The sequence below is a fragment of the Oenanthe melanoleuca genome, chromosome 10 (genome assembly GCF_029582105.1).
Source record: "Oenanthe melanoleuca isolate GR-GAL-2019-014 chromosome 10, OMel1.0, whole genome shotgun sequence".
Lineage (NCBI taxonomy): Eukaryota > Metazoa > Chordata > Aves > Passeriformes > Muscicapidae > Oenanthe > Oenanthe melanoleuca.
In genome coordinates this window covers 8,535,894-8,560,161 of record NC_079344.1, presented here as the reverse complement: position 1 = coordinate 8,560,161, position 24,268 = coordinate 8,535,894, and the positions used below count along the sequence as shown (strand labels likewise).

Genomic DNA, 24,268 nt, shown 5'->3' with positions numbered 1-24,268 from the left:
ACTGACATAGCTCATTCTACCCTAATGCTCTGGAGAAAATACATATCTCTCATTTTAGAGGTTAAGCACTCAACAACAGCAGGAGCTCTGGAGTCACCTCAGTATGTTGTATTTTCAAAGAAAACAAAAATTCTCTTGCTCAGATGTACTTTAAGGAAAAAAAGATTTATTCTACTCTCCAAAATAAATAGAGGGTCTACTACAAAGTGCAGATGTTTCAGTCACACAAATAAAGAGCACACTGGCTCACCTCCAGCAAAACATTTAAGTCCATCCTCAGTAGGTGCTAAAGTGCTTTTCTGGATGAAGCCAGGAGCGCTCAGCACCTCACAGTGTCAAGCTCAGAGGGTCATCACCTGCACATGAAGCATTTTGTAACTTTTTCTTCCTCCAAACTTTCAGCTAACAGTGGCACAGATTTCCCCAAAGCATTTGGTAAAATGGTAGAAAAGATTCCTGACAGCAGCAGCAGAAGTAGGGTTTTTTGGAAAAAAATAATGAAGCAGCTGAATTGGGTCCTACTGCTATTTAATCAAAATTATGGTGTGCAAGAAGCTGTGCCCTAGAAGTCACATACTTGTTATTGCTCCCATGGCTGCATAAGTGCTATAAAATATCTCTGAATTTAACAATGCACGTACACAGGTATTTAAGATAGTGAAGCTCTCTCTTTTGTTAATGGTTCATAGGTAATTATAAAACATAGTAACGTTTTGGAATTTATGTGAGACATGAACACATTAAAAATTATAATCATATTGAAGATACAAATTCAAGCAGCATCCTGTCAGTACCCACAGCAGAATACACTTTTATAGAAATTCAGGGAAACAAAGAAGTGTTGCATAAAATTGGATGATTCATTACCTACAACAAGCAGCTGAACCAGAACTTCAGAAAACTACATACATGGCCAGTGGAATTCACATCCTAATGTTTCACTGAGAATGTCTATTCTTCACACCTCATGACTGTGCTCACACTATCAACCTCCTGAGGGATTTCTGATGGAAAATCTTGTCCCAGCAGCCAACAAAATCAAAATACCAAAAAATATTACTATTTTGGTAAAATATAAAGGAATTTAAATATAAGTAGGTAAATGTGTTAAATCTAAACACACACCAAGATAAATATTAAAATACTTTTAACATATTTTCTAATGCTAAAAATTTCATGCAACTTATGAAATTTAAAAACTGAGCCCCATCTCGTTTTCCAGAGCCCAGTTTTTGGTAGGAAATTTCTTCATAAAACCAAAAAAAAACCAACTCAAAACCCAGGCCATCTAAAGGACACCAGGAATCTCAAGGGCCTGTTTCCCAAGAAGGAAAACATACTTTTTCTACCAAGAGATCTCTGAATCATGCAAACAAAGTAAAAAAAAAATGCATCAGAGTATTGCCAGAGTGTTTATATTCACAAAGAACATTCCTATCTCACTAATATTTATGAATCCACTGAGAAGTGTAACTTCTCAGGCAAACAGAAGCAACAAGATCACAGATGATTACTTGTAGGAAGAGAGATGAACTGAGTTACACATGGATATGCCAGTTAGAAAGGAATAGAAGAGAAAGGTGTTTGCAACCCTGCTGCCTGGGAAGGGGAACCCAAGGGTGTCCCCAAACACATCTTTCCCACGTGGAGATGCTCTGAGCTGCCAGGGGAGCACGAGCTCAGCACTGAGCACGTCACTGTCGAAGGGTCCCGTGCAGATCGATGCCAAGCATTATTACTCAATCCACTTTCTAACATGGAGCAAACTCTTCACAGCTGAGCATGACCCAAAGGGCAGAGAAGCCCAGGCAGGCAATCAGCTGAGAGCTCTAGAGACAATCCTGCATCTGCCAGCGTGCACAGGAGTGCAGCAGCCCATCAAAGCTGCCCATGTGCTGCTGCACAGAACAGTGCCCACTGACACCCGGGAACCCAGCCTGCGGAATTAACCAACAGCCACAGCAGCACAGCTCTGGCAAAGGCTCAGAGGGCAGCTGCAAAGGCAGCTTAGCTCTGCTCAGGAGGGAAGCTCCAACAGTGCAATCCCAGGATTCTGGCATTGAGAAAGCCCTGACAAATACTGGTACATACAGGAAGAGCAATGACAGCACTCTCCACTGATGGAGGAGTTTCAGCAGCCAATCCACACACACCTCACAATCCAAGATGTCTCACAGCAAAAACCCCTCACCAACCCATCAGCCAGAGGTTCTGCTTTCCCACTTATGCTGTAAGACCTATGCAAACAAGAATTTATGCTGCTTTCAACTCTTTTATAAGCAGTTGTGCTGAAGCACTTAGTGTGAACTCTCCTAACTTAGATCAGCTTGCATGAATAAGGACAGCTGAAGACACCTGGGTGCATGTCAATGTATTTAACCAACAGCCTTTGCTTGGGAAACCCCATCAAGGAAAAGGAAAAGGCACAGAGCCCAAGAACATGACAAATAAGGTTACTGGTTGAGGAATGTTTTCTTCAGGAAGGACTTACACAATCAAAAAAAAAAAAAAAACCAAAACAAAAACAAACCAACAAAAAACCAAAGAAGATGGAAGAAAATAGTTTAGAGTGCTCTTTGTCGAACAGCCTGATTTTACACAGTCTAAACAAAAGATTCTGCCATGTGAGAGGATTATCACAACAGAAATTTTTCCAAAGAGAAGGGTGGCCATTTTAACCAAGCTAATGAGGGCTTTTACACAAAGATGTGCCACACAATGTCTGAGATGTGGGTGTCTGACCAGAACTCCAAGTTCCCAGCATCACTGCAATTCTTTCTGCTGACAGAAACTCCAAGATACATTAAATAGTTTTTGATTCCTGTTTTTTCAAGAAAAAGAAAACAAAAAGGAAACAGACCTGAGTATACTGAAGGTTTTGCTAGACTGAAAACTTCTGTTCATGTGCTTTAGAAACTCATCACCTCTCAAGAAAGCAGCAAAAGATATCGTAATACCTTTTGGTCTCAAAAGATCTACAATTGATTAGGCAAGATCAAGTACCTGACATTAAACAACTAAGTCATCTGTAAAAACAGGCCAATATGCCAGACATGGTCCTGCATTTTATGCAAGTCAATAATAACACCTACTGAAAGATTTATTAATCAATTTGATATTTGCTATGTCTGTTTAAAAAAAAAATTAATCTCATTTCTTTGACAGTGATACTGAGGACTAACCACATATAATTCCTGTGCTCTTCCTAGTGTATTTCTTCTATACAATTTTTTGCCAGAATTAGACACAATATTACATATGGCTTGGTTTGGGTGGGGTTTTTTTATTAACTTAGTAACAGAAACATCAGACATTGAATTTAGCTCTGATATCGCCTAAAGTTGTTCTACAAGTAAGTCTGTGCCAGAGAGAGAATTTTAAGTAGGGTCAGGAATGCTGGGCACTTGATATTCCTTAGTCAACACTCAAAATCCTGTACCCAGCTGATCTAGTCTGCACACAATCATGCAGCCTTTTAAATTAACCTTCTTAACCAAATCCAGCCAAAGTATGTGTAAATATAGACTGTGTAATCTAGACTTACAAAGAAGTCTGCACATTGAGAAGGGTGCTGTCTCTTGCTCTAAGCAAGCATGTCCTTTGAAAGGTCTTAGCATATTTCAGAATATTTTATCCTCAGGATGCAATGGACAGCTTCACCCTTTCTGTGACACTCCAGAGGTCTCAAGTGTCTCATTAAAAGCAAGCCTGTGCTACTTGTGCTGCTATTCCTCACGTCTGGATTCCAGACTTTCTGCTCCCAGCAAGAGCTCTTTTCAGCCACTATTATATCTTTGGATGCTTCAAGAAACATAGGGAACAAATTCATACAGGCTGAGACCACACATCCAAGCCCCTAATACAACATTAATGTAGGGGAGGAACTAAAAGACTAAATACTTGAATTAGGTTAAACTGACTTGTCCTTGGCCACACAGTAAACAACTGCTAACTCTGAAATGAGAATGCCAGAGTCCCAGATCTTCACTCTTTGCCCTGAGGAATGCAGTCTTAAATAAAATATTCCATCTGTATTTCTGAGCAGGCAAAACAAGGGAAGTTATGTTTAAAGGACACAAATCGTGAGTTTATTATGGGAATACAATTTATTTATTATGAGAATGTAATTCCAGATTTTGTCACAAAAATTAAGAGATGAATGTACAATCCAGGCAAGAGAGATTTTTCTGTACCCAGTCAGTAGAAAAGTGTTTATAATCTATTTTCCATGCTAAAATCAATATGACTAGATGGCTTCAAGCTTTCAAATTTTGAGTGATAACGCTTAAATTCTGCAAAATTATGTGTCAAAAAACATTCTTTTCCATGCAGGTCAGAAGGCCCAAGGATTAACAATTTTTTTTTTGCTTCAACAGGCAAGTAATGAAAAACAAGACTAAAACAAAAAAGAATATAGGAAAAGAAGATACAAGCATAGTGGTATTAATGAAATAACTCAGTGGCTGACATGCTATGCCCTGTTGAATTTTATATGATTTTTCTTCAAAATAATAGAACTAATCAACAGCTTTTATACACATGGACATGTGCCTATACACACTCCCATATTCCCTCAAGTAAGCCAAGAGGTATTAGAGACCTGGATGCTTTTGAACACCCCACCAAGTGCTTATCTAAAGAAGTATTTACATGCCTAGAGATTAAGAGCCTAACCCAAGAGACTCATCAGAGAAGCACACAGGACTCAACTGCCAAGATATGAGCTCTGTTTCATTTCAGATTCTAGTCATAAACAGCTGAGAGGAGCTAAACTACTACTACTGCATTACTATTACTTAATGTCTTCTTTTCAAGAAATATTTTGTCCTTGAGTTTCATCTGGCACAGCAGAGCAAAGGCTTCTGTTATTTACATTCAAAAGTAATTGCTGGATAGGTTGTGGGTATTTTCTTAATCAAGCTATACATCCAAACCATAGAACCATCAGTATGCCTTAGGGCACATGCAGTTTAGGGAAGCTTCTGTGTATGGTCTACACTTACCACAAAGAGAACACTACAGAAATTGCCAATATTTAAACCAGTGCTTGGCTATAGAGTTACCTGTACATTTTGGACACATCACTTCTTTGCAAACTACAGTGTACACAGCAAGATCCACAGCAATGTGGCCTAATACATTTCAAACAGGATTAAGAATTCTGACAATCAGCAAATAATTTTTTCACAAAAATAAGATAGGTGCTTTAAAAGTACATAAAAAGTTTGAATACTCTAGAAAGAAGGCAGACTTGCACAACAAAGCTCAGATTGATGGCTCCTGGCTTGGCAGCATTCTGCCAGTGCAAATGAAAAGATAACTTTTGCAAAGAAACACTGCATGATTATTTGCAAAGCAATGGCAATCCTACCTACCCAACAGGCACACCTAATAATATTAAATTATACACAGAAGCTTATTTTCTACAGTACTTTCACAGCATTCTTTTTTCTTCAATTAATGCACTGATTTCTTCCAGGAGTCCACTATATGCCTCCTTTTGTTACTTCTCAAATCCCAGTTCTCTGTACTTGCAAAAGTAGCTCAAGCTGGCATTCCTCTCACCATTGCCAGGGTTTGCAAAAATGAAGTTTTAAAGGAAACCATGTCAGATATTACACCTTTTGAAAGGGTTTACATATTTAATGCTCCATAATAATTAAATTCTGAGTCCTATTTAAAACATCAGCACTTTAAATTCCTGTCCAGCTGTTGGTCCATTTTTGTTGCATAGGTTTAAAAAAAAAAAATTCCCACAGCTAGGAGCAGTGGCTTGATAAATTGTTCAGAAAAATGATAGTAAGGCAGGAAATGAAACATTTTAGAATGAACAGTTACTTTGTACGTCTATGGATGACAAAAAGTCTTTCAACCTTCCATCCTAAATATTTTCCCTCACAAGCCAGCTCCTCCTCCCCTTTTTCCAGCTAGTGTCTTTTTTGTTCCCATCAAGAGATGAATATACTTTTGTTCTCTTCAGTGCTCTGTTCAGGAGTCATTTATTGGTACACTCTCATGTTCTTTTATCAAAGTACAAGACTGGTTTATCCTGGTAATTTATAATTTCAACTCAAGGTTAAAAGAAGAAAGAGTCCTAGGACAGAAACACTGCAGAGAACAGCCCAGAGAAGATCATGTACTTATTTTGAGAAACAGAAAATAACAAAAGGAGCAAGAAGAAAACAGCCAGGAAGAGATAAAACTACGTTCACTTTCAAGGAGGGTTGCAATAAACCTTTCCTTGAAAACTTACTTTTTATCAGCTTTGCTTCCTGTCACATAGATATGCACCCTTTATGACTTCACATTTCATTAAATTTGACCTTCTGCCTTTAAACTGCAAAAGCACTTTCCCTCAGATGCCCAGACATCTGAACTTAAGAACACAACAGATAAGCATCACCACTTGCACTGACTGTGCACACTTGCCAAATGGCTTATAAAGTACTGAGTGCCAGGCTCAAGAAATGCAATACACCTTGGTTCTAAACCTAATAATTCTGTTATAATGCATACAGTATTTGCTGAGATAATTTTCTTGACAAAGTTTTTTGACAGAAAAATCTACGCAATCAGTAATCACATGCAGGTAATTATGGCAGGACCTTCAACTGTAGTTGTAAAAAGTGTGTTTTATTTCTTCCCCATAACAGAGCAGCTTTCTCCACTTCCTAATTACACGCATTCCCTATTCTTTTTAACCACTAGCACAGAGTTTAAACATTAGCCACTGAACAATGTGAAAGGAAATGTGTTGTACATTTGAAAGAAAGAAGAGCAGCTGTCACAAAGCAGATGCTTGATTCCAGCCACAGAGACTTAGAACAGCATCTCAATGGCCGTGGCCCAGTACTTGCTCCAGTAAGGAACAATTCAAATACAATTCTTCCCTCTCTGCTCCCCCATGGTCTCTTCACAAATGAGCTGGACCACCCAGTGATTAGTGGAACTTGCTATTAATTTACCCAGACAACCTGCTGCAGTAATATCATTACCCTGAAACTGGACTTTTACCTCTGGCTCCAACAGGCTCTTAAACCAGCTGAATTGGGGCACAGCCACTGCTTCTAGATCTGCAATTCTGAGACACACAGTGATTGTCTAAAGTCTTAAATGCTTTAAATTTAAAATCCGTACTGGACTTGGCAGCCTTCCCAGGTAACTACACTGCCTTTCTGAGAGCACCCACTAACACTGTTTGACCACACTAGTGGGATGAAAAAGTAAGAAATACAGGCTTAACAAAGACACTCTTAACCACAGTGCTTTTACACTTGATGCCTTTGGTAGCTACTGAACTTCAGAGGTAGCAAAAACACTGAGAATTACCTTTCAGAAACTGTGTAGATCTCATGGCAAACTCAGTGTTTCAAGTTACCTACATGCCACCTACTCCTCCTTGCCTATAACTCCAATTTGTGGCAAAATCCAGACACACTTCAACAACAAAAATCATATTCCTAAATAAAGCCTTCATCTCTATGCCATTGCATAAACCATGGAGCAACAGTAATTCTCTCAAGCTTTCTCCAGACTTGTTCCATTTCTCTGCACAGAAAGATTTCCCACTGCCCTTTAATGACTTCAAATGTGGTCCTACCAAGCAGCACTAAATGATCTTTCCTACTCATTGCAATTGTTCAGTCAAAACAAACAATTGCTCTGAAGCAAGCCCAAATAAATACAGCTCTGAGGTCAGTATTTCTACATATGACAAAATAGCCATTCCAGTTTGAAAACTGTATTTAGTCTTTAACCAAATCTAAAAAGTAAAAGGAGAGTAAGATACTGAACCCTGAACAAATGGAGGCAAATGGCACCAATCAAACAGATCACCAGCATGAGATGGTACATACAGCAATGCAATGCTGTCTATGGGCTTAAATTAGAGGCATAGAGATATTGAAGAAAACCAGTGTCATGGACAAAGGACAGCCCTGTCCATATATGAATAAAGTACAAGACTCTGGACTCTATAATGTGATTTTGCATTTCTATAGAGAGTGACTCATTTTGCACCAGGCACTGACACGTCACACTATTACTGAGCACTTTAGTCCAACTTGTCTGCTACAGCTATTCTTTAGCACATGCATTTTACAACAATAACTACTTTGTACTGCAAAACCTTGAACTCTTCCTCACAGACCTCCACTGTTTCCTAAAGAACTCAACAGTGATGCTTAAACATCTATGCATTTATACATCTAGAAATTCAAACTCATCATTATTGTATACATCTCTTAAGGGAAAACATCTTTGTAAGAATTCAAATGTAATAAACCAACCAATCCAAATTATTGAACACAGACACATTATTTGCTCTGCAAGCCTACTTTAAAAATGTAACAATGTCAGCCTCAAGACTGTCCACTTTTCAGAAGAAAAGATACAGGTGCTTTTAATGAGAAAATCTGATTACACTGAAGTCTCTGACAGTAATTTAAATTAATTGATGTAAGAGTTCAAATAACCACAATGACATGCCTGAAACCATGAATCTCCATGCTGACAGAATCACACCTTTACTTCTGTATTTCATTTTGCAAATGTAAAATATTGTTCCCTAATCTGTTTAAAATCTTGTTTGCGAAAGAGAAATTTCTCTTTTTCCCAAAAAGAGAAAAGTACAGCCATCAAAGGGCCATAAAAGGATACCTGTAGTGATTACCCTTCCTCACGTTTTAATTTCACTGACTTCACACTCGGTTCCAAACTTCTGCTTAAAAAAAAAAAAAACATTCTGAATTTCTTCAAAATGTAAATTTTGGGGTTTTTTATTCTGAACTATGGTCTTCTATCTCATTATATTGGCAGTTGCTTGTACAGCAAATGTATTGAGACAGAATGTGCATGAGCACTGCAGACAAGAAGAGGAAGTGGGTGCATCCCACAGGGCCAGCCCATCCTCCTCAGGGTGACCAGGACAAGCAGCACCTCAGTGCCTGTCTGAACCATTTTCTGCCTCTCTTTCAGCATCTTGCTTCAGGTAAAACTGGGCAATATTTCACCCTGTCTCCTCTGCATGGAGAGGAGTTGGAGCTGTGAATGACAAGTTACATACTGGGTGCATTCCACTGGCTGCTACCACATTAACACTTCTTCCTCCCTCCACAGGCTCCAAGTGCAAAATTTCACTTGGCAGCAACAGCATTCTGATTTGGCCTTAAAACAATCCCCCTTTCTGAAGTTGTTCCCTGTGCTTGTAAAGAAGGTGTGGTTTCCTTTTGACATACTCACATATACCCACTGCAAAGATGAGAAAGGGCAATTGTACTATAACCCAAAATCCTTAAAATCAGAGACTTAAATAAACCCTTTACACACTTCCTTTCCAAGTAATATGAGAACCTTTCATATTATCTTCTTACTCTCACTCCTGTGTGATTTAAGATGTTTCTACACTGGATGTCTCTCATGATCATATTTTAAAACTGCTTTTACAGATGCTAATAAGTAATTGTCAAAGAAGTCCCTTTAAAAGTTCTGTTTTGCCCAGAATATTGAGAGAACAGGAGAAGTTCCACCACATTTTTTAGTGATTAGCTTGCCTCTTGCTATCTTCAATGTCACCCTAACTCATGTCTCTGTGGTACATCATTTGTCCCAGCAGTACTTACTCCAGCTGAGCAGAACTTCCTTCACCAGACACTCCTCTCAGTTGAAATAAAGGCACTCTTTCCTCCACTTAAGAAATGTGTTCCCTCACTCCTTCAAAAGCATTCTCAGTCTTCACTGAAATCTGGCTGAAGCCTCTCAGATCTCACTGTGTAAACCCTCACATAGCTTGAGCTGCTGCTTTCATCAGGAACATTACTTTTACCTGCATCCAGGTTGATCACCATTTCACTTAAACCACTCAATTGTCCTGTTTGGGTTCCAGGCTTGCTGGATTACAGACAGATCTTTCTGCCCTCACACCATAATCACAACATTCACCATTAACTCAGAGTGAGCTGGTAGCAGAGATTACTTGTGGGCCCATCATTCAGAACTTCAGTGAGACACAAATCCCCTACAAAGCAGTTTATTTTACTCTCTGAACAAAACATTCTAATAATGATTAAGGTACTTTTCAACAGCTGCTTAGCTTTCTCTAAATCCTTTACATCCCATTGAGACATTCCGTCCATTTCCCTTGCACTGGCAGTAGCAGCTGTGTGCTGTGAGCTTTCAGTGGGTTAATCCACCTGAAAGCTGCTCACACATTGGAGCTGGGTTGATTTTGAGATGGATAAGCTGCCTCTAACAGCTTAGTGTGTGTGATCATACTAACACCCAGAGCTGACTCAAGGAGGTGGCCAGGACTTTGCCCTGAAGGCAGAGCAAGGCTACCACAGCCTAGATTTAGGGTGATGCAAGTTGCCATGGAACTTTATGCTTCATCTGGTGGCATCCAGCTGTTAAAGCTGACTGCACAAACACTGTTCCTGCACATGCAGTGGAAAGGTGTGCATACAGAAGGGTCTGACTTCCTTAAAGACCTCTCTGCCCTAAATCAGTATGCTTTACATTACCTTGTCCATTCAACACCTCTTCATTTCTGCTCACTTCATACGACAGCTGCCACTGCCACCAGTCTAATGAAAAATCTACGCTCTGCCTTGTTCTAGAGAATGCTGGCATACTGTCAGTCACAGTTCTGGAAGGGAGCAATACTCTGATTCATAGCTCCTAAGAGGAATTGAATACACTTCATGTTCCCAGAACATTATGTGACCAGCTCCTGCACAATGGAATTAAACTCAGAAACTGGATCCTTCACTCTTTTCTCAGGTTAAACTACCCTAGCTTATTCAGGAAGATGGCTCCCACTGGCTCCTGCAAAAGTTAACATCAAATACATCACATCACTGATCATAGCACAGGCCTGTACTGAGGAGGGTCTAGTCAGCTTTCAGCATGTCAAGAGTCACAGGCCTATCCACAGATGTAAAGCTGTACAAGTATTTTACAATTTATTGTAACCATAACCCAGCGTGGCACCCCATAGCTGGGTCCTGCATGAAGTCTGACTAGGTTAGAGTTGCTATAGAATAGCCAATTGCATCATTTCTCTGTGAGAGAAACATGCTACTGCTGGTATTTCTTTTGTACCACTTGAAAAAAGAAAAAAAACCAACAAATCTACTTTGTCAAATAGAGATCAAGCAACACAAAGATTACAGCCTGCATATGAAGAACAAGAAGTTAAAATCCTTAAAACATGTAAATATTTTTTTTCTTCTTAAAACATGTAACTGCACTGTATAATTCATAACTACCCAACTGCCCTCCCACATTTCCACCACCAGAGATTTCTGCTTATTTGACGGCTTTACTGAAAGTCCATTTAAATATGAATCAGCTGATCTTTGGTTTTTTTTTTGGTTTTTTTAAGGCTGGATACATTGGGCCACCTTATTAGGTCACCAAGCACTTACATATCTTCAGTGCCCACATGCACAATTAGAAAGACCACATACACACAGCTGATGTCAGGGAGCCCTGTCAAAGACAGGAAAAAGTCATGGATAATCAAATTCGATTTCTGTAAAGCCAGAATTTACTCACATCACCTTTGCTGAAGCCACACCTATTCATTTACATTTAACACCAAAGCAGTTTATTTGAGTCTTAGTAATTTCTTGGCATATAGATTTATGCACCAGTGTAGACTAACTTCAGGAGAAATAACACAGACAAGATTTGGGCATTTTTAGCATGGTAAACTTACAGATTTAAGCTCAAAGCTTATGTATTTGGGCCAAGTATTTTAACATTTTTCAAAGTTCAAGAGCTGCTAACACTAAAAGATTCATTGCAAATATTCCAGAGTATTAGTTTTAAATGTTACTATACAACTACATATTTATCAAAAGTAAAAACTTCTTTGGCAGTGCCATAAAGTGACAGTTTTAGTGAATCCATTAGTAATGAAAATGTGGCCAAGATCATTCACAGGTGAGCTGTGCAAAGGAAGCAGAACAAGACTGTCAACAGAAGCTGTACACAGCCAGATATACAAACATTCAAAAATTGTAATTTTAAGTTGATTTGCTTTAGAATTAACTGCTCCTCACATTAGCATGCTATTGCTCATCACCATGTCTGCATGTTTATCAGCAAGTCTATTTTTTATGCATGAAAAGTGACAAATAATCTGTTTATTGCTCTTTCAGAAACTACTTTCCAGACAGTAATTCTTACAGAATCCCGTTCCACATAATCAAGTTAGAAATTTGTCCTTCAATGTTATTAAACTGCTGCTTACATATTTTAGCACCTAAGAAAAGCTGTGTGGCTTTGAAATTACTATAAAATGGACTGAGAACTCCTTCGCATACCCTTACTTTTTGCTGCACATTATTTTGATTTAAATGGCATCATTTCTACTTATCTGAGCTGCCAGTCCTGTAGCTTCCTGTGCTTCTGGTACAGTGTGAAACACCCACAATTCTTCTGCCACACAGTCAGCCCCCAGCATTTGCTACTCAAGGCAATCCACCTGGTTCTGCTGTACATGGATTGCACACTTTCCCTTTGAATCAGCAAGCATATTGTCTGTGCTGCTTGAGAGGTTTCTTGCTTGTTTATTTCTTCCTATTTTTTTTTTTTTTTTTTTTAAGGTATTTTAGTTCACAGTTTTCCCAAGTCTAAATTCACATCAGAGCACTGTGAAGCATTGTGCTCCCAGTTCCTGGGTCTACTACAAATGCAACTGAATTTTTAATGCTCTTAAAAGTATCATTCCTCAAATACTTTGAAAAATCCATCAATGTGCTCCTAGCAGCTCTGCAGACTTAGCTAGGGAACATGGAGGCCCTTGGAAACTACCCATGGGAGAACAAGAAAGAACTTAAGATACCTTACTCTTTGCTAATACAACCTGTGATCACCATGAGTTGGAAAACCTAAATGGAACAAACATGTCTCAAGCACTTTTATCAGAAAGTTTGCAATAATCCATGCATCTTTCATTCACTTAATAGAAAACCTTCATGTATCACAGTGAAAGGTGAAAAAAAAACCCCACAAGTATTATTTCATCACTTTGTTCACCATGTCTAGTTTGGAAAGGAAGTCACTGTACATTTCTGCCTTATTTTCGTAACTCCATTTCAAAACATGCCAGTGGTTTCAGGCAGCAAGACATTGTTACACACACCACCACCAACTCAAATGCAACTGGGGCTAACAGGGCTCCTCAGCTCCATTTCCAAGAAAGACACACACTGTCCTGAATCTCCACAAGGCACAATTCTTTCTAGTAGTAAGAGCAGCACTGCAGAAATGCACCACTGACTTCATCCATGGGGACAGAAAAGAACTTCCCTCAGCATGAACACAGAATTGACTTCCATTGTTATCAAATTAAACAAATGACACAGAAAACTGAAATAATTTCCAAGTATAATTTACAAACAGAATACAGACCCCTGCAGAATTCTCCAGTGAGCTATAAAGCACTAGAGCAAATGAGGTCAAAAGGCTCTGTCCTCCCCTGGGGGGCACATGGCTTTGCAGCATGAAATTCCTACAAAAAAGGCAGTACATCCATCAGTAGCAAAACAAGCCAAGTCCCATGAAACAGAAACCTTTAACCACAGATGAAGAGATCACTGAAGGGAAACTCTTAATCATCAAACTCACTGTGAAAATGCCATGATTCTTGCATTCTCTACACAAAACAAAGCAATAGACATGGCCCATTGAATCCTAGGTAGTTACTGCAATGTGCAGGGGAAAAAGGCGAGTACAGGTTACTCAGAAGCTAAAGCCATAAAATGATAAACAGCTAATCTTAAAGGTAAGTAACAGTTGCTATGTTCCAGTGCCTCAGGCAGTCATCCAAGCAGATCACACCAAACACAGAATTCATCCTAACATCTTTAAAAATATTATTTTCTCTGGAAGAAATTTCAGAAGCGCTGACTGGACATGCTGGTTGTGAATTGATGAAAGGTTTTTAATTACCAATTTCTCCATTTAATGAGTCTCTTTTGCCCCTCACCCTGCACACATCTATTGTGACCCAGATGCCAAGCTGGCAGGTGCTACATTCCCTGCGGCAAAGAAAGGCAAAGCGTTCCCGTGTTTGTGCATTCTCTGACCACACAGATGGCACAGGCACCAAATTTCACTCTCCTGCTCTCAACAGGATTGCAAAAGGCAAAATCATAATTTTGAATCAAAACACTGACTTTCTGATTCCCAATTCAACATTTTGTTTATGGCACCACACACATTTCACACACACTCATTCTCTGCTGAGGAGATACCATTACCCAAAAATCCCAGTTTCTAAAAGACTGCTTACCCGTTCCAGAGGGGTATTAAATACAGTAAAGGTAATTGAAAATACCATGTTAGCCATGCCAAACTTTCAGTGAAATTACATCACATTTATATGGAAACTTTAAGCCAAACTCATATCTACATTTTGTATTTATCACCACATATTCAAAATAAAATTTAAAAATAATAAATAATTAAAAAAAACCAAAAACAAACAAAAAAAACCCGTAATGACTGGACACTGCAGCTATAGTCTAGAAGCACATAATCTGCTTTTGGTTCTGCCATTGACCAGCCAGCTCCTTATCCTTGAACTCATGTCACTTTCTAGGACCATATTTATCAGCACCTGTAAGAAAAAGAATGCAAACAGTAAGACCTACCAGCAGTTGCAACACACAATGGAATAAAGGAGCTGTTACTACCTAGGACCACTGACACTGTTTCTTTATATTTTATTTATTTTTTGCTTGGTTAAGAAAAAACTTTAAAATACCTTCTCTACTTTTTCACCTTAGGCCTAGAACCTGACTGAGTAAGAACAGAAACAATGCAATCATAGAAAAACAGAATTTTAAACCCCTTTGATTTCCTTTGAGTCCTGGACTCCTAAGTCATGTTTAGTTGTTAACCAGACTAATTTCACTGTAGTCATTACAGTTCATTAAACACAAGTACAGTATCAAAAATGCACCTTAATTAGGGTAGTAAAGAAACAGAATTGATTCTCCTCAGAGGCTTGGCATTTTCCTTTGAATAGCAAGAATGTAAGGCCAAGTTATTTTTGTATTTCACTTGCACAGCTGCTGCTACCTGAGATGTTGCAGGAAATTAACTGGTATATTCTCCTATCAATGCATAAAACTCTTAGTAACTTTGATAACAGAAAAATTTACACAGTGAAAGGACACTAAGGCTCTAGAAAATTGGATTGAAGGTGTAACCTGACATTTGAATAGCTCTTTTCTAAGTGGACTTGTGAAAAGCATTGTTATAATCCACAGCTTCAACTCTTAACTTAGTCATAAAACTCCAGCAGTGCCTTCCTCTCCATGAAATGAAAGGAAACTAACAATGAGAACTCAGCACAATACAGAATTAGACTGTGGCAATAAACTGAGGTGAAAGTGGCATTAACATAAACAGAAGCACTTTATCCTTAACAATATCATTATAAGACCAAGTCTGGGGGATTTACATGTTTTTTACAGAAGCTATGAAGACTGGGATGCACTTTATATTTGAATTACATGTGTGATTACAGAAAGTGCAGTAACTTCAAGTAACTCCAAGTGCTGCTAAAGAAGATCTCAATGCAGTGCTGCTGCTGGGCTGCCCGTGGCTGTTTGTTTTTCAGCATTGCAGGATTCTCAGGAGCCTGCACTGCAATGTATTACCCAGCATGTACTGCAGTGACTCAGGCAACAGCAGGAGTTTGGGATGGAGTGCCAGCTCTCACTCCAACTTTCAGGATGCCTGTGCAAAGCTCTACAGCAAAGCCAAGATGCTATAAAAGGAGATGAATTCAAGGAGAAAGTTCAGCTCCCACTCTCTTATGCCACTCTCTATTATTTTTCAATGCCATTCAGACTTTCATATATAAATATTTTATGTGTAAAATATAAATAACTTCCTCCCAAATCGCAGCTGCATCTCTGCTAGGTTTCTGAGTTACTGCATTATGATCTCTCTCTTGCAGGCTTTGGGAGCTGCATTGTCAAAGGCTGCAGAGCACATGACCTCTATCTTCTACTAACTTGTACATACACTAACTAGAGAACTCACAGTTTCTTTTTGCTACACTTCTGCCTTACTGCCAGGCTACCCTAGCAGCTGATAAATACAACTGTACAAGTGCAATTATTCACTTTAAAACTCATCAGACAAGAAGCTAAATTCTAATATCCTTTTCACTACTGTCCTTCCTCCACAATTCTGTAAGATTTGAAGAAAAATAAATCCAATTATCTAATAAAAACTAGGAACAAGACAGAAGCATTCTCTGCACTACTGTCATGGATTTATCATGCCAAATTTACACTGGCTGTGAAAGGACAGTATCTCTAACAGACTGTATGATAACAGCTTATAGTTCTAGGAAATAAATGTAGCTGGATGTAGGCAATAAAATTTCCTTTCATGTCTCACTGTCAAGTTCAGGCTCTCTTTGTATAAAGTTTACCAAACTACTTCCTTTACTATCAAGCACTTGTGTAATTGAAGTTTTTTGTGTATTAACATAATGTCAACATGGACTTTAGAAAAGGCTTAAATATTATGTCTAGGCTAGTATCTACAACATAACAGAAAAGAAAAATGGTCAAGAGAACAAAAAAAAAAAAAACCAAAAAAAACAAACACCGAGAAACATCACCACCACCACCACCACCCATTATAACCTGACAACAAAATCCAATCTATTCTGTTTTGGGAACAAGGTGGTCTTGATTCTGATCTGGTCTTCACTCCAACAGATTGGATCAAAATGCCACATAAAATCAACAGAGAAAATAAGAAATCTGGGAGACAGGATGCAGCATCCCTGCAAATGTTGGTGATAGCTGAAAACTTAAAAAATATTAAAAACCAGAAAAAGGCCATTTCAAAATTGCTTAAAATATTGCAGCACTTGAAAAGACAAATGCCATTCAGGATACATAAGACATTAAAACACAGAGCATATTATTTATATATTTATTACATGAGGTTAGATCATCTTCAGAAAGCAAAAAGTAGTAACACATTTTGGTTGTTTTGGTTAGAAAATCTGCTTCCCCTTAGCTCTACCAACAGACAATAGAACCAGCTCCTGATTCACACTCTCTTGGAGCCTCTCTTCACTGACAACAGGAAAAGGTTTAAGAACCCAGTCTACAGAGGCTCCAGTAGCTGTTGATGACAACATTACAAGTAAGACATTCACAATAATTGTGAATATTGGCAGTTCTGTTTTCTCAGAAAAGCATTACTTTCCATACTTCTGAGAAACTAAGCCTAAGAAATACAACATGAACAAGTTGTTGAGAGTGAAACTGCTTCTATACACAGCCTACAGCTACAATTAATTAAAAATATATATTAAAAAGTGTGAATTCAAACTCAACAGCAGATTTCCTACACCAGTATCATGGCTGAGCTTTCAAAGCACCCTAAGGGAGGTTCTGAGCTCACCAGCCTCCAAGCACTTTGAAAAATCACACATCTTTACACAGGGATCCTACACTGGCTGTGGTTTTAGAGCACAGCAGAAACTAGAAACACATCCAACACCTATTATGGCTTTCTTATTCACTCTCTTCCTTTCTAAACTCTAGAAGCACTCCCAGTACACACCAGAAGATGCAGTCCTCCCACCACCTAGGTTATCCCACAAGCATCACCACCACGAGAACCAGCAGGCACAGATACACACACCTACATCAAAGGCTTTCAAACAGGAAAACAGATCAGATCTGGCACAGGCTGAGAGCAACAGGACACAAACTCTCATTGCAAACACAACTTCACAAAACTTAATTTTAAAATTTGTATTTGAAAATACATTTTTTAAAAAAGCTGAATTTCATGGGAGCTGCACATGAATTAATCAGTCCTGAGAAGCAGCCTGCCCTTGCTTATCAGTGAGTGAGAGGTGGTAAGACACTTCACAGGTTCTGCTTGGTATTTCATGAGTTAAATGAGTTATACTCAAGGAATCATCCCTGACATTTAACAGAGAGAATGGAAGTGATCTTCACTGCAGTCCACTTTCAATTAAAGAACTTCAGTTTAAACTTATAACCTAAGTTGAAAGCATAGTAAAGAAAATTCTAATAAGATGAAGGGAGTTATCACTACATAACAGACACAGAAACTCTGAGATACACCCAAGCTTTGTGTCTATCCCTCCCATGACACCAGGGGAAGCAATCATTAGGGGACAGATAATGGAGTGGCACTGCAGCTTTATAGATTGGGATGTACAGAAAAACAGCTCAAACTCTACTCCCTCTGGGGTACAAACCTCATTACAGTAATTTCAACAGACTCTGTAAAACAAGAGTTGTCTTCTAGGTCTCACTGCCTGACACTTAAGCGAAAACCAACAAACGTGCCATTTTCAGTTGAAAAAAAAACAAACAGTTGGGTAAAAAATTCTAGGGGAAAACCATCTGAACAACTATTGTGAAATACTGGATTAAAAACAGACAGACCCATGGTGACTTTTTACTACACCAACCAAGTTTGCAATAGCTCATCATGCCTGATTTTGGCAAGGGCATTAGTGACCATAAAAAGTTAGCTGCTGACCTTTCATAATGTAAACACTCATTTACTTAAGTGTAACTTCAGCCAAACCAAGCTGACAAGCACCAGACAAACATCCCAGAAACCTCAACTGCATGTATAAAATCACTAGTAATTTTTGTTTTCCTGAACTCCTGCACTTAGAATTTAAGCCTACACACAAAGGTGACCACCACTAGTCAGACAAAAGCTGTACATACAGAAACAAAGGCTTTTTACAAGAACAAAACTGAAATGCATTTCTTTTGCAAAAAAAAGTTCAGTGGTTCAGTAAGAGTAAACAGAGTTTAGAATTACTCAATTTATTTCACTTATTTTTTATAACTATGAATCTATACTACTCTATATTTCAATTATAATTGTAATTTATTTCCATTGAACAGAAGTCTATTTTAGCATGCAAACAGTATACATATATCTTGTCACCCTTTTGGCATTTATTCACATTTCTGAATGAACAGTTAAATACAGACTGTCTTAATACACTTCCTTCAGCCTTCCCATGTTTTGTCCTTAGGTTCTGTCAGCTTTCAAATATTATTCCTTAATCACATGGCCTGACAGTAGTCCCATTCCCTCCAGTATTCCTCAATGTCCTCTGGGACACTTGCCAGTTTTTGTCATCTGCCCCCATTCTCCTTTGGGAACACTAAAGGAATTAATTTCATTCTTTCCCCAAGCAATGCCTGTCTCTGCTGTTAACAGTTACCACTGGCATCTTTCACCCACTCAGTACACAAAGGTCTGTGTCTCCTGAAGTGGTCCCACAGTACTTGGAAATTTAACAAATCTTCTGTAGAAAAACACCTCTCACACTCTGCATTTGCTTGCTTTAGCATTTTGTAGAAGAATTCTTCTAAAAGATGGAATCCCAATATTTCTATTTTCCATCTTCCACTCATTTTTGTTAGTTCAACGACTTTATACATCTAGGCATGACTGTGTCTCTGTCTGTCAGAGATAAGCAGTTTCATTGTTTAGACACGGCTGTTTTGATCCACTACATGTATATGCTATTTCTTCTGTTTTTTTCCCACTACTATTTCACCCAGCATCTTATCTGAATTCTTACAGAATGAGCTCTTAAGAAGTTTCCTTATGTACCCAAAAAAAAGAAATAAAAATCCAGTATCTTATTCCTGAACTTTAATTCCCCAGTTCCCCAGTAAACACATTTCCATAACAACATACTTTTTTAATCAACTGATGTAAAACTTCTTACTCAGTTCTGCATTTGAAAATAAGTTGAAATTTTACCTTTGACCCATCGTGAGAAAAATAGTTATGCATTGCAGTTCCTTACTGTATTGAATACTGGAAGTCATACCACAACTTTCCAATAAATGCAGTCAAATTCTATATGTCCTACAGCTCCTTTCTGCCATTACTACTACCTTTATCAGATCCCAGCCATCCTTTTGTTTGTTTGTTTACCCAACATCTGGGCAGGATTAAGTAACCTGCACTGTTACCAGTTGCTAGACAAGAGAATTCTTGCTGTGGTTACCTCTTGAACTTCCTCAGTTAAGTATCTTCTGCTTCCTGAGTTACAAGCTCACTACAGCAATGGTTGCATCACTTATCAGCATATCAGACGCAAAACAAGCCAAAATCTTTAATAAATTGTCCTTGGATTTGTTTATTCTACAGGTCCAGCCGTTTATCAAAGGAACAGTGAAAGTTAACTAAAAGATAGCAATTCACAACATTTTTCAGGATCAGTACATTCCATGAAAGAACACACTACTGAAACATTAGATACAAATATTTAGCATCTCTGTATCCAAACAAAGTGCAGATTCTGCACTTGGGTTGCTGACAAGCTACATAGCTGAAGGAAGACCTAGAAAGATGACAGCCAAGCACTCAATGAACCTTTATTTTCTTCACTGTCACCAAGACAAAAGCAGTTGTTGGATTTTACTTGTATAGGTTACAGGCACTAATTTCGATATCGTACCATTATCATCAATGACAGCCAGCAGAAATACAGATCTCTTTGACTTAGAATGAGCAAGCAAAGCAGCTGAGACTTCCAAAAACCTTCCGTGGAAGAATCCCACTGCAGCCACATGCTGATGCCCCGACACCAATGCAGGGTTTGGCACTGGCAGCATCCTCCCACGGAATTCAACCACTCTACCTGCTCGGCACAAAGGCACTTCTCTGTTAAAAGGAACCAGCTGAACTATTAAAGCTAAGCATATGTAAAAGAGAAAAGAGATGAAGGGGTCAGAAGAATATGAAGATTCATGCTAGAGAAGATAGAGTACAGCATCTAGAAAAGGAGGGAAAACTCTAGAAACATCTGATACCCTCTACAGGACAAGTACATGGCATTCCAGATAGGATAATACAGCAGCAGCTCGTGGAAGATCAAAACAATGAACTCTTTAGGGGAAAGCTGGCACCATACAGGCTGTAGCTTTAACAGATGCCTCAAAACACGAACCCGAACCCATCACTAAACAACAAATGTTAATAACTAAAGACCTGAAGCCTCAAGCAAAAGGGTAGAACGGGCAACCTTCTCTTGTGAGGACAGCACAGGAAGCTGACAGGCAAAACCACAAGCGCAGGACCCGGAGGCACCGCTGAAGGAAACGCTCCCGGAGGTGCCCGGGTGATGCTGCCACAGACGGAGGAGGGACCCGCCGCCCCGAGCGGGCGCGGGGCGAACCGCCCATGCCAGCACAGCCCGCCGGGCCCGCCGCCGCCGCCCTACCTGGCTGGCTTTGTGGAACTGCTTCTTGAGCCCCGCCACCGACATGGTCCCGCCGCCGCTGCGCCGCGGCCGCCCGGGCCCAGGGCCGCCCGCGCCCGGCAGGTCCCCGCGCCCGGCCCGGCCTCGCGCTGCGCCGCCCGCGCGCCGCCGGCGGCATCGCCCTCCGCGCGCCCGGCCGCCGCCGCCCCATTGGCCGCCGCCCGGCCGCATGCAAATCACAGCGGCAGCGCCGCCCGCCCATTGGCCGCGCGCGGGAATATGCAAATGAGGGCGCTGCCAGCCGCCCACGCCGCGCTGTCGCATGGAGACAGCGGCGAGAGCCGGGCGGGGGCTGCGCTGGCCTGGGGAGGGCACGGCGCCGGCGGGGAGCGCCCGCGGGGCACCCACAGGGCACCCACAGAGCACCCTGCCACCGGGGAGCGCCCACAGGGCACCCACAGAGCACCCTGCCACCGAGGAGCACCCACAGGGCACACACAGGGCACCCTGCCACCGGGGAGCACCCACAGGGCACACACAGAGCACCCACAGAGCACCCTGCCACCGGGGAGCACCCACAGAGCACACACAGGGCACCCTGCCTGCAGGGAGCACCCACAGAGCACCCTGCACCGGGGAGCACCCACAGGGCACACACAGGGCACCCTGCCTGCAGGGAGCACCCACAGAGCACCCACAGAGCACCCTGCCACCGGGGAGCACCCACAGGGCACACACAGGGCACCCTGCCTGCAGGGAGCACCCACAGGGCACACACAGGGCACCCTGCCTGCAGGGAGCGCCCACAGAGCACCCACAGAGCACCCTGCACCGGGGAGCACCCACAGGGCACACACAGGGCACCAACAGAGCACCCTGCACCGGGGAGCACCCACAGAGCACCCACAGAGCACCCTGCACCGGGGAGCACCCACAGGGCACCCACAGGGCACCCTGCCTGCAGGGAGCACCCACAGAGCACCCACAGAGCACCCTGCCACCGGGGAGCACCCACAGAGCACCCACAGAGCACCCACAGAGCACCCTGCACCGGGGAGCACACACAGAGCACCCTGACCACCGGGGAGCACCCACAGGGCACACACAGAGCACCCTGCCTCCAGGGAGCGCCCACAGAGCACACACAGGGCACCTTGCCTGTGGGGAGCACAGCCCTGGCACCAAAAAGCCCTGGCACCAAAAGGCCAGTCAGCTGCCTGGTTTCATCTGTCTTATTTCTAATAAGGCTGAAAATGTCTTATTATGGGTCTGTCTCTTTTCTTGTGGTCCAACGTAGCATGTCTGAGCTCATTAACCTCAGGTCTATTACTGTAGGTAGTAATTTAATTATAGCTCTTAAAACATGAAAGCTCTTGCAGCAGTCCAGAGCACACCTGGCTGCTGCTGTGCACCAGAAAAATTCCACCTGGTAGTGTGACTCCAAACCTGCAGTGGTGCTGCTCAGGGTTCCAAAGGGCACAGTCTCTCACTCAGAAGAGCAGACAGACTAGGAAGAGCTCTGCTGAAAGGCTGTTTTAGTTGTTTGGTTGGTTGTTACATGAGGGATTTCTGGATTATATGCTGAAATATGACTGTGTATCAGGACTCTGCTGATATAAATTAGAGATGTGGTTCTGCCTTCATGGTAGAGCAATTCCAAGCAAGGCTTAGATTCTGGGGAAGACAAGCTCTGTGATAATGCTGCTTCATCCTGGCTGTAAGGATACTTGGGAGTTATGATTCAGCTGAAACTTAAGCAGGGACCTGGGGAGCAGTTTAGAGATAAGCTTTGCTGGCTGCAGCAGGGCTCTCTGTTACTCACTGTCATGCTCACTGCATTTTGATTGGGTTGGGAGAGAAAGACATTTTCAAAATGTGTTAGAGTTACAAGAAAAAAAAAATACAAGAACTTTCATACTGGTTGTCCCACTGTAATGTGGGAGAAAGGAATCACTGTTCCCATTTCCTAGAAAAAAATTATTATACCACTAAGAAACAAAGTGTAAAGACAAACACATTAATGAGTTAAGGATCTGGCTGTTACTTGACAAAGGACTCTCTGTAGAGGAGAGGCAGAAGAGAAAGCAAAGAAGAGAGCATCAGTCAACATTTGCTCTGTAAGACAAACTGTTAGGTGAAGTCCTTCAGGTTTTTGGAAATGTTTGATAGAAATCTCCCATCATTATGTTATCAGGGGCCACCTATGTCTAGGAAAAGAGCATTTTTGGCCTCCTTACAAGTAAACATGATTACACCACAAACCCCTGATTTCAGCAGTTGTTTCTTCTCCCTAATTGAAACTGGCAGCAAGATGTTAACTGTCAGAGCCAAATTAGTTATGGTTTAAGTTAGTGACACATTTGTAGACACCTCAGGTGAAGAAATACAGCCTAAACTAGGATATTGGAGCTCCATAAAAGGAATTAAAGCAAGCTCTTATTGTACTATGGAATTAGGGAGACAAGGCAGCTTTGGCTAATCTTTGGCTTTAGGAATGGTTGGACCAGAGCAAAGAAGGAAGGAGTTTGAGATAAATTGCTGTGGAGGGAAATGAATGGATTATCGAGTTGCTCTGGCTGTTAGCTGTAAAATTGGATTAGATAAAGAACTTTAGTAAGGCTGTATGCCTACAACTTCTTGTTAAAAAAAAATCCTTCTTGTAGCCTAAGGATAGCAGCCATGTTGTCTCTGCTGAAGTGGTACAAGAATTTGCAAGTGGGAAACACCCTGTGGAATCTCACTTCATAGCCTAATTGCTCAGTAATATAGACAAGGTAAAACCTAATTAATGAGTCAACTTGCATAGTCCAGGTGTGGATGACTTGGTGGAGGCACCCTGAAAGACACTGGTATTCAGTTCAGATACAAGTAAAAGTTGTAGCTTGTAGCCAGCAACATGCAGTGTAATGAAGAAGGCTTTATAATCACAGTTATATCTCGTGGAAAAAATGAATGTAATTTGCTGGGTGACAACCTTTCAGTTTTATGTGAAGTTAGTGA

At 40.7% G+C, this 24,268-nt stretch overlaps 1 protein-coding gene across 1 annotated transcript in view; it reads right to left on the bottom strand.

Moving 5' to 3' along the window:
- The window catches only part of SH3GL3 (SH3 domain containing GRB2 like 3, endophilin A3), a 41,389-nt gene extending 19,973 nt beyond the window's left edge, over positions 1 to 21,416 (bottom strand). Inside the window, exon 1 of the mRNA XM_056499496.1 lies at positions 21,290 to 21,416. Coding sequence (XP_056355471.1) covers positions 21,290 to 21,334 — 45 coding nt within the window. The 5' untranslated portion in view covers positions 21,335 to 21,416. The remainder of the gene's footprint in view (positions 1 to 21,289) is intronic.
- Positions 21,417 to 24,268: the final 2,852 nt, after the last annotated feature.